The sequence below is a fragment of the Trachemys scripta genome, chromosome 23 (genome assembly GCF_013100865.1).
Source record: "Trachemys scripta elegans isolate TJP31775 chromosome 23, CAS_Tse_1.0, whole genome shotgun sequence".
In the NCBI taxonomy this organism is placed as follows: domain Eukaryota; kingdom Metazoa; phylum Chordata; order Testudines; family Emydidae; genus Trachemys; species Trachemys scripta.
This window is the reverse complement of record NC_048320.1, coordinates 10,505,032-10,515,455: the sequence shown is the minus strand read 5'-3', so window position 1 is coordinate 10,515,455 and position 10,424 is coordinate 10,505,032. Positions and strand designations below refer to the sequence as shown.

Here is a 10,424-nt window from a genome sequence, read left to right as displayed (position 1 = left end):
CAGTGCATAATAACCTCGTTAATGGGATCTTTGAAAAGAAGCAATAATAATCTACCATTGTTCCATTAAAGAGAGCAGCTAATAATTAACAAAAAAAAAAGTGAGAGGGGGGTTGCGGGAAGGACCTTGGGATTCTAAAAATGTATCTATATTACCTTATTTCCGCTAAAGGAAACCCTGAGAGGGTTTAGGGGAAAGAAATCTTGCTAGGGAAACTAAAAATAGGGGAACAGAAACGGGTGGAAGAGAAATCAAAGCATGAAGCATGTAGGTTGCCTGGAGAATGCTACTACTGAATGTAAGCGGTTACAGAATGGAACAAGTTAATCATGGCTGTTATTAGTCAAAAGGAGAAACTTTTTATTTATTTTAACATAGTCTCTGGGCATCTCACTTTCATATAGGGGAATGTCACTAGTCTAGACATAAACAGTTGCCAGGAAACTGTGTGGTAGTAGGAGAAAACGAGGGAGAGAGAGAGAGAGCTTTTAAAATAACAGGCGTGCATTGTCCTTTCAAAGCCTACTGTATCTTAAAAGGGATTCCTCTCCTCCCCGCCCCAACCACCACCTCAGCTTTGTGCACACCACTAGACCTACCTTTTACAGACCACTGCAAAATGATCATTCGAAACAAGAAACAAACAAACAAAGAAATAGTTCATTGACTCTATAATTAGCTCAAAACTCCTGACTTCTTGCCCCCTCGTCTAATTATGGCTCTCATTTCACAAGCTCACTTGCTGTGTTTGCTGTCAAGAAATAACCAGCTTTCTTTCCTCTTTTGGTTTTGTGCTACATAATTGATAACTTATCGATAATGAACATATATAACTTGAAATCCTCGGCAACGCAGCAGGCCTCAGAATAGAAATGGATCTGGTCTGAGGTTCCTGTAGCAAATGGGAGGTCACATTTGTTCCATTTCCAGAGATACACAAACGTGCAATGCATTTATAATCCATTACTCGAAAAAAAATGTAGAAAATGGAATTTGTTAACCAGTTTCAAGGGATATTAATCACCGAGAAATATTTAAGCAAACCGAAGTTTTCTTGCATTGGACGGTAGATGGCAGCAGACAGCATAAAATGGGCTGGAAAGCAATTTATAACAGAAAAGACATAAAGAGAAATAGACCTTCCGTTTTTAAAAATAAACAACTAGGTGATGTTTAAACTACAGGAATTCCTTAATTAGCAACTTATCTATGTTCTAGCGAAAACATTTAGATTTCATAGACAATCAGACATTAAAGGGTGCCCGGGGTAAAGTGATTAAAAAGACTTACTTGGAGTGACATTTATCTCTTGGGTTCTACAAGTGGTTTCTCACACCGCATTTTAAAAATTCAGCAGAAATAGAGTCTAGAATTATGTTATTGAAATGAAATAAAATAATCATTTGCCTTTTTTTAAGAACAGCACTAACCACGGATTCTATAACATTTATGGACCTAAAAGAAAAAACACTTCAGCTGGCGTTTATTTTTTTGTCCCCTGTTATGTCTGAACACGTAATAGCTCCTTCAAAAATATCTTTTGAAAATTATTTTTTGTTTGCTATTTCCACCATTGCTATAATTGACTCTTGGCTGCCCAATATTCAGGAATAGTCAAGCCGGGTGATACAAGTCGCCTTGTCATCTATTCTTAATGGTTAACTCATGGGTGCCTTTCTTAATCAATATCCCTTTACATGCATAAACCTCGCATACAGTGTTATTTGAAAAGCCTCAGAAAACAGTAGCAACGTGTCTTTTTTTAGTCCTGCGATAATGAAAAGGAACATTCAAAATGCCGTGCATCCCCGAAGAAGTATTTTCTTAAAACCAAAGCAACCATTTCGTTTAGAGGAGAAGATATTCAAATAAAAGGATATTTTCACACCACACGGTAGCAAGTGGAGGAAAAGGAAGACATAAATAAACAATAAACGATATGTAGGGACCTACAGCTCCACAGACATGTTACATTTACAGGAGCATTGCAGAACGCAATGAAACCCACCCACCTTCATTCCCTCACAGCGTCCTCTTTCATTTGGGACTTTCACTTTAAAAAATAAATGTAATCATAACGTTGCAGCCCGGTAGTTGCTATTATTCTTATTATGTTTTCTAGTTTCCAGAACCTTATTCTCCAGGACTGCGGTGGACTGCCCTCTTTGAAGAAACCACCCACGTAATAATGACCCCGGAGAGCAAAACAAAACCCAACTGGCTTCAATGCAAACTTCGCCAAATTACTGGGCTCGCCTGAAGATAGGCAAACTGGCAAGATAATTCTGCTCGGGAGGGGTAAAAAATAAAATATATCCGCTGCAACAACCCACATAGGGTTTGGCTATTTTTGTTTTTTTTTTAAAGGCAGTATCTAAAAGACACCGTCATCAAAGTCCATAGCAGCCTTGTTTCCAAGTCAGATATCTACTACATCCAGGTGATATTACTGTCTTATTACTGTCTTACTGTCTCTGTTATTCTTTCTTTCTTTCTTTCTTTCTTTTTGGGGGAGGGGGAGGGAGAGAGGGAGTTTTATAATTGCATTTTCTCAAAGCAAAAAGAAAAAAAATCAAATGAAGAGAAACATATATTATTCCCTTACCTTTTGACGTCCATTTCTGTGGTATAAGTTTTTTAAAAGGCAAATAGCGTTTGTTTATCTTTTAGCTGACAAATATTGTCCCAACCTGATAGCCGTCGATTGTCTCTCTGACTTGTGATAGCTTCTTGCATTGCTGTCATTTGCATAGAAAATGGAGTAACTTCCCTCTTTGAAAAATATCAGCCTCCACTCGGCACAGAATCTCCACTTCCCCTCCATTACTACTGAGATTCCAAAATCAGCAGGCAAATTAACACAGGAATTAAAAACAAAAATCTTTTAACTCTCTCTCGCTCTCTTTTGGGGGGTGAGAGTGTGTGTGTATGTGTTTACCCCCCTCCACCACCTCCTCCCCCTTTTAGCCCTATCGAGTTTATACACGAAAGTAAAAAAATCTAAAGAAGCAAGAGCCCTATAGAGGACACTGATCCGACCCAAGGTACAGCGGCCAAAAGAATGGTGCAATATAACCACATGGGAAATCATAAAAAGTTCATGTTCACGGTTAGCAGTCCACATGACCGGCTCTGGCCAATCCCAGAACCCAGCCACTCATAAAGTTCTATCACAAAGTTGTAAATTTTCATAAAACAACAAGGAATTTATTGCATTTCTTCATGACTGCTTTAACAGCAGTCTTTTCCTTAGCCGCCATCTTTTATATTTTAAACAAAAATAAAAGAATATGCAAAGATCTTTTTTTTTTCCTGGTGGGGGTTTTAATGGAGGTGTCTCAATCACACCTTACCTATAAGGCTAAAAAAAGATTTTTAAAGGATAAGCGATGTTAAAGCAGTGCGTTTTATTTTCACATTATTTAGCTGTGTCATTAGGAATCCTTCTGCTAAAATAGAAGATTAGCCATTGCGGGCGTCGGAGAATTTAGAAATAGATCAAGATAAATATATTGAAAGAGAAATGCTGGCTGTATTTATAGCATAATCTAAACCTATGTATTTATGTTTCACTACGTATTTAGGATCAAACACCCCCCACACTCAGAACATTAATTGGCAACCCTGACACTAGGTAATTTTTGTGTGTGAAAATCACCAGCGGGCTGTAAGGTTTGATACTAGGCTGATAAGATGTGCTTTAATAGATTGAGCAGAATAAAGAATTTTTTTTAAATCCTTAATTCAGAGATGCCAGGCGCTGCAGAGTACATGTTACAGGGACAATAGATCTGGCCCAATGCAGCAAAACACGTTTCACGAGCAATAGGAATTTTCTGGAACTCAGTTTTCGCTCTGGAAAGAATGCGTATGAAAACAAATGACAATGGGGGAATTTGATAAGGAAAATTTTAGTTTTCACCTTCTTTTATTCTCTGATCAAGTGGGATTTCCGTGTAAACGCCATAATATATGATACATATAATAAGTGGCCTACCATCATGATTTTTTTTTTTAGTAATGGGCTACATTATTTTATCTAAAAGTTTTTATATTCTTTTTTCGGCATCCCACGCTTCTCTATCAATAAGTGTGTACTGGGGGGTAAAATGAAAGAAAGATATTTTATTAAATGTTTCAGCTTCCGTGATGAGATGAGAAAGAAAGAAAGAAAGAAAGAAAGAAAGAAGCCATTTAACAACTACACCTAATTCCACGCGATCTGCTTTATTGGTATTCCTGTTACGCACACATTTCTAGAACTGCGTACATCTCCCACTTGAAGAATACGGTCGTTTATTGCGCACACTGGAAATGTTAAAAAGAGAAAGAGAGAGAGATGCTCGCAAGTGCTTAAAATTAGTTACCATTGTTTTGCATTGTTGATTTTCCTGAGTTTAATTGGTTTAATTTATTTTATGTGTGCTTTGATGTTAAACATTATTTGATGCTAATGAAATAGTTACAGTCCACAATAAAGCAATCGAAAGGGGGGGGCAACAAACCCCAAACCATCGCAGAATATCTTGTGTCCTTGGGAAAGGGTCAGATTAGTCACACTTATCTATATATAATATATAGATAGTTTTTTATTGTTTCTTGCTTCTCTGCTTTTACCTTTCCCATCTTTTTCCCAGTAGACTAATCTGTGCAGATATTTGGAGGAAGGGAAAAGAGTGAAATCTGCAAATCCATATTCTTGGCAATTGTTTTTTATACCCGACTATGAGTTTTATTTCGCTAAATGTTTTAAAGCATTAACATCTGTAGAAATGTCATTAAAATGTTAAATACGCATGTTATGCTGAAAATTATCGGGCACGAATAAGATGACGTATCAGGGGAAATTAAAAGGGATATTTTCTTTATAACCTGAAATAAACAACTGAATTATAATAAGGCAATCACGTAAGAAAAGTGCAATGAACTGAACACAGTTTTAGACTATTGGTGGGTGTTTTTATTATTATTATTTTGAAGAATAATAATCACAAACCAGGAAAAAGAAACGCGCCGCTATTAAATAATCTTCTACCTTGATATACACCGCTTTACTCAGCACAATATTAATTCATTTTTTTTCCTAATGACTTGAACAAGGAAGTGGTCCAGGTAAAAATATACACAGACAAAACAGCATCGCAACCAGAAAAGAACCACAGAGGTTACAACAGAACAAGCGGTAATGATAATTCATATTATGTACAGAGTACTACATACGTTATGTATAATTTCCCCTCATACTTTCAGATCACATTTTCTAATTAAAGGTGCTAACACGACCACATTACTTCATACCAAAAAAGTACACAAGGAAATACAAACAGGGAGATTTACAAATACTTGTACTATAGGAAGACCCACATAGAAAAATGTATCTATCTGACTCTAAAGCCACATTTAATAGGTAGATATTATTATCCATTCTATTGTACAAAAAAAAACTGTAATATAGGTAGTATTTTTTTCAGTATCAGGAAACAGAATGCATCATTTTAGGCTTGTTTTTATTTTGATTTCATTTATTTTTTTATATATAGTCCCTTATGTTTAGGTTTCACGTTTCCTGGAGTAGCTTTCTGGACTAAAGTCCCCTTCATCCAAACCCCATCCCTTTCATTCTTCTTCATCATCTTCAGCGTCTGGTTTTTCCTGGCTATTTGAACCGGTGCATGCAGTTTTATTTTCTTTTTTCCACTTCATGCGTCTGTTCTGGAACCAGATTTTGATCTGCCTCTCTGTCAGGCACAAAGCATGAGCGATTTCGATGCGTCTTCTTCTGGTCAAATAGCGGTTATAGTGGAATTCTTTCTCCAGTTCCAGGGTTTGGTACCTGGTGTAGGTCTGACGTCCTCTTTTTCTGTCAGTCCCTGTGAAACAATAAATTAGAATGAAATGAACTCGGGGTGGTTGTTGGGTTGCTTTTTTTGTTTTTTTGTTCAAACATATTCTAGACATTGTCCATAATAGCATAGCTATTTAATCCACCAACGGCAGATTCCCCAGTTGTTTTCTTAATAGAGCACTGACAATTTTACATCGGCTTTGAATCTGATCCTTTTATTTTGGAAGAATATACCATTCTAACAGAACACACACACACACATATCACACATTGAATTATTTTTTTATCGGGGGGTGGGTGTTCCCTATTTTCTGATTGCGTTTGTGCGGGAGAGAACTTCAGCAAGTTTGCTGCCACTTTCATATGAAAGCATGTTTTTATTTTTTTTTAACCTAGGACATTTCCCATTAACAAGGGAATAAATAAATTAATAAATACATTCCCTAACTAGATAGAAGCATCTGCTAAATATACCATTTCAATTATTTGTCCTCTGTTAAAGCTGTCATCATTAAGCCCTGTTTGTAAACTGCGCAATGGTCTTAATTATTTAACGGAATATTTTCTGTATTACATTGCTCTGGTCTACTGGAAACGCGCAGTCAGTGGTTGACATGGATAATGTTACTTCCTCAGATGAAAGTGGGGTATTTTTTTAAAAATCTGTCAGAAAGATGGGGCTGCATAACCAGAAGTTTTTGAAGAGGAATATTTTTATCTACATGGGAACAGGCTGACACAAAGACTCGGCAGTCATCCGGCATTACCCGCAACTATTTAGTTGTCTGTGAAAGGGACTGGAATGAAACCAGAGCACATTTTCGTGCCATTTGTTGGAATTCAATTGGAAATAATTATGCAGCAACATGATGTTTGTGGTTTCTATTTTTTCTATTCAGTTGATACCCAGGATGGCCAGTACAAGCCCTCAACATTCATCCAAAACATTCCAGTGGATTTTTTTTTAAGGAAGAAAAGACGGTTATTAAAGAAAGGAAAAGGAAAATGGCCAGGCTAGCTGTAAAAGAGATAGCAAGGAAGTAAAATCTGCAGTTCTGTGGAATGTGGGTTGTAAAATCCGTTGAGGGAAAAGCCATAAACTGTTGTTGAATGGGAATGGCTCTACTATCTTTTCATCGCTGATGAAATTCCACAAACCCAATTACACAGTGGGCAAAGGTGGGGGGGGGGATCTCTAGGAGCAGGTAGTGTTTTAGTTTTAGGCACTGCAAACCACAAAATATGCATCTTGGAGGGCTTGTCTTCGCAGGAATCCAGCATATTCGCACTACTCCAAAATCCTCCCTAGTCTTGTTGTTATCCAGTGGCACATGTTAGAAAGAAGAGTGGGGGATCCTTAAATCGAAAGGCAAAGATGAAGTGTTCACAACCAGAAATATTTGGTCTTTGATACATCAACTGTAAAAGTGAATGAATTATGGAGCAGGTAATGGAAAATACTGACCACAAGTAAGTGTAGGGTAACCTCCTGCTTGTACAAGCGCCTGCATTGGGCTTCCTTCAAATTGGCACATACATTGGGCAGGAGTTTGTTCTCCCCTAAAGTTTCCTACCAACACACGTTCTGGCTTAAAGTTAACTCATTAGTCCGAAGGCTATCAAGTTGCAATCTGGCAAATCATAGGAAAACCAGATCTTAGGAGTAGCAGCGAAATGAGCTCACATGTTCCACACTGATTTCAATGGGGCAGCAATCTTTTTTTTTTTAAACCTCAAGTTAGAGTAAAAATGAGATATTAGTATTTCAATTTGCTAGGTAGTGATCTGAGAAAGACCAGATAAGAATTAGAAGTGATTTCGTCCAACAACAAACAAAGAGACAGGCCAGCGTTTTCACGCCTTATAACCCGTGCATTTCTTAATTCTTGAAATGAATTCAGTTTATTGGGAAACTAAGGCTATGTCAGAACACTATCTCTTGCAATGAATAAGGATATTTATTAAATGTTAATTGACACTAATATGCTGAGAGGAAGCGTGTTTGTGAATGAAAGATACGTATGCCAGCCGGGATGGGTGCATTAGACAGATTTGTATTTTAAATACATATGCTAAGTAGGCATCTTCGCTTAATGAGACCCTGTCCCTCTCCCCTTATCTTGTGGTGAGGAAACAGAATCCACACTTCCACGGCCCGTGTTTGTTCATCACTCTGACAGCATCATGTGGGTTTAACAACTTTTGGAAGCTGGTCCAGGCACTTTGTCTAATAAACCCAATGCCGTTCCATTACACCTTACCCAGAGCTTCTCCAACAGGCACTGGAAAAGCATAAACACGCCGACCTTGATTAACCAGGGATTCTAGCCGCTGCGTTATTGACACGAGACCCGCATTTCTTTAGTTGTTTCTTTATTTATTCCCCTTCCGAAATTTCACAAGTTTGAAAGCAGGGATTATGTGTTGCCGCTTCTATTAGACTAATGGTCACATTCAGGGCTTAATTGCGCTGTCTGGGACGTTATGCTAAGACTCTGGCAATTTTAAACAAGCCAGCAAATAAATAAATAAAAAATAACAAACCTGCGAGCCGCCTCTACGGAGTTTATTTAAGAACAAGCCAACAAAAACATTGGGTTTTTTTTTTTTAAATAGAGTTAAGTATGGGGACAAGAAGCTAATGGGTATGATTTTGCAGCCCTGCCTTTCCTCACTAAGACAAACTGCCTCTTGCATCGCATATACGCAGCACCAGCAGCTCTAATAAATATTTAAAGCTAAAAGGGTGGTTTTATGGGGGGGGGTCTCTCTCTCCCTCTCTCTCTCTCTCGAAGGCAGAGCGACAGAGCGCTTCATTTTCGGCGAAACGTCATAAAAGGAGTTGGGGACAATTCCCCCTCCCCTTCCCCCCACCCTTTCCCGCACGCCATAAAATAATTTACATTTTTTTCCCCCCCTAAGGCGTCTTTCTTGAAGGAGGCTTCTGACTTACCTGTACTCCTCATCCAGGGATAGATCCGGAAGTTGCTTTCGCTTTGCAAGTCTGAGTCCCTCTGATCCGTTTTGCTGCACGTCTGCTTGGAGGCATCTCCCGGGCACATCATGGAGAGGTTTTGCTCAAACGGAGAACAGTGCATGTTGAAAGAACTGGTTTCCAGGCCGTAGCTGGTGGAATACATGCTAGAGGTTTGGGGGTGCACGCTGCTCCCATTGGCGTACAGTCCAGGCATGGCAGCAGCGAACGGGGCGCTGGAACCAGACCCATACCCCGTTCGTGGGGTAGTGGAGGCAAAAGCGCAAGAAGTTTGCTCAGGAAAGACGCCGGATGGGAAAACTGAACTTGCGGCTTGATATTTAGAAAATAGAGCATTCGCATAATACAATGAACTCATACTTTGGCCGGGTGATTTGTAGGCCGGGACGTTTTAGTGTCGGTTTTACGAGGTACCGTGATATATTACGGAATTAGAATCCAGATTTACACCAAAAAGGACCCCCTTTTTCCTCCCTGACCATGTGACTCCGGGGCACGTGATTTTGCCCGCTCCAATCAGCAGCCAGCTTCCCCACTGGCTCCTGGTAATGTGGAAAAAAAAAATGGGAGTACTGTTGGGTTTATAAAATATGATCAATAATGTATGTGATATAAACCCTCCAAGATCTATGCGAGAATGGGGTGGAATTGTGCCGGAGTCGATAAGCAACCTGTAATCAGTTTTCAAGGGAGACGAAGGAAGAGGATGGAAGGGGGGGGGGGGGGAGGGTAGAAAAACGTTGGTTATAAAACAACATCTCTCTCTCTTTGCTGGGAGAAATAAATGAACGGAGTTCTATTTATTCCTTTATTGAGTCTGTCTAAAATTCCTTCCTTCGCCCCATAAGCGCTCCACTGTCTTTGTCATCGTTTTTCGGGCGACTGTACACCCTTCCCCCCACCCCTTATCTGTAGCCCTGCAAAGACAAATGCCTCATTGATACCTCATCCTTTAGGGTTTTTGTAAAAAAAAAAAAATGCTATTCATCTGTATATTTAATTCATTCTCGTGCCACAGGCGTTGAGCTGCGCATTGAGATGGCATTTGCTTTCCTTGTTGCGAAAAATAAAGACTATACAAACCCCTTGTTTAGCTTGTCAGCGGTTCTAGGGCAGCCAATTACAGCTATAAGTAAAGCGTTACTAGCTGGTTGCTTAGCGTAACCTGTCTCTCTGTCTCGCTCTCTCTCCCCTTCTCATTTTTTAAATCAAAGCCTTACTGGCAAATGAGAAGATGATGATTCATCTGCATCTCAGATTTTCGCTGTTCCGCCTGCCCAAGGTTATGTTGAAAGGGAAAACAAACCTCACGCACATACACTCCAGTAGTTCCATGGTGGAAGATATCAGGCAAAGCGTCGGGAGGGTTAGCATGTCAGCCACTCAATTGCACAACTGACAATTCTGCAAACAGATTGGGGGGGGGGGAGTGATTGATTGGGATTCATCTCGGGGAAACCGGGAGTAACCAATGAAAGAAAAATTTACCTTGAGGAAGGATTTCCACACAGCCACCTAATCTGTCAACATCTATGAACTGTTAAAAAACAACAACAAAACAATCCGTTGCCCCCCCCTCCCCGC

General features: G+C 39.3%; 1 protein-coding gene across 3 annotated transcripts; it reads right to left on the bottom strand.

Annotated features, from left to right (window-relative positions):
* Positions 1-5,166: 5,166 nt before the first annotated feature.
* On the bottom strand, positions 5,167-10,401 carry HOXB7 (homeobox B7). 3 transcript variants are annotated; one of them, XM_034756026.1, is made up of 4 exons: positions 10,329-10,401; positions 10,147-10,244; positions 8,799-8,971; positions 5,167-5,870 (listed from the first exon to the last, which is right to left on the bottom strand). In XM_034756026.1, exons 2-4 carry the CDS (start codon positions 10,212-10,214, stop codon positions 5,617-5,619), a joined length of 495 nt encoding a protein of 164 aa, XP_034611917.1. In that variant the 5' UTR covers positions 10,215-10,244; positions 10,329-10,401; the 3' UTR covers positions 5,167-5,616. The 3 variants fall into 3 exon arrangements, with proteins under 3 accessions (XP_034611917.1, XP_034611919.1, XP_034611916.1); XM_034756028.1 differs by lacking the exon at positions 10,329-10,401 and having other exon boundaries at positions 10,147-10,250; XM_034756025.1 differs by lacking the exons at positions 10,147-10,244; positions 10,329-10,401 and having other exon boundaries at positions 8,799-9,531.
* Positions 10,402-10,424: the final 23 nt, after the last annotated feature.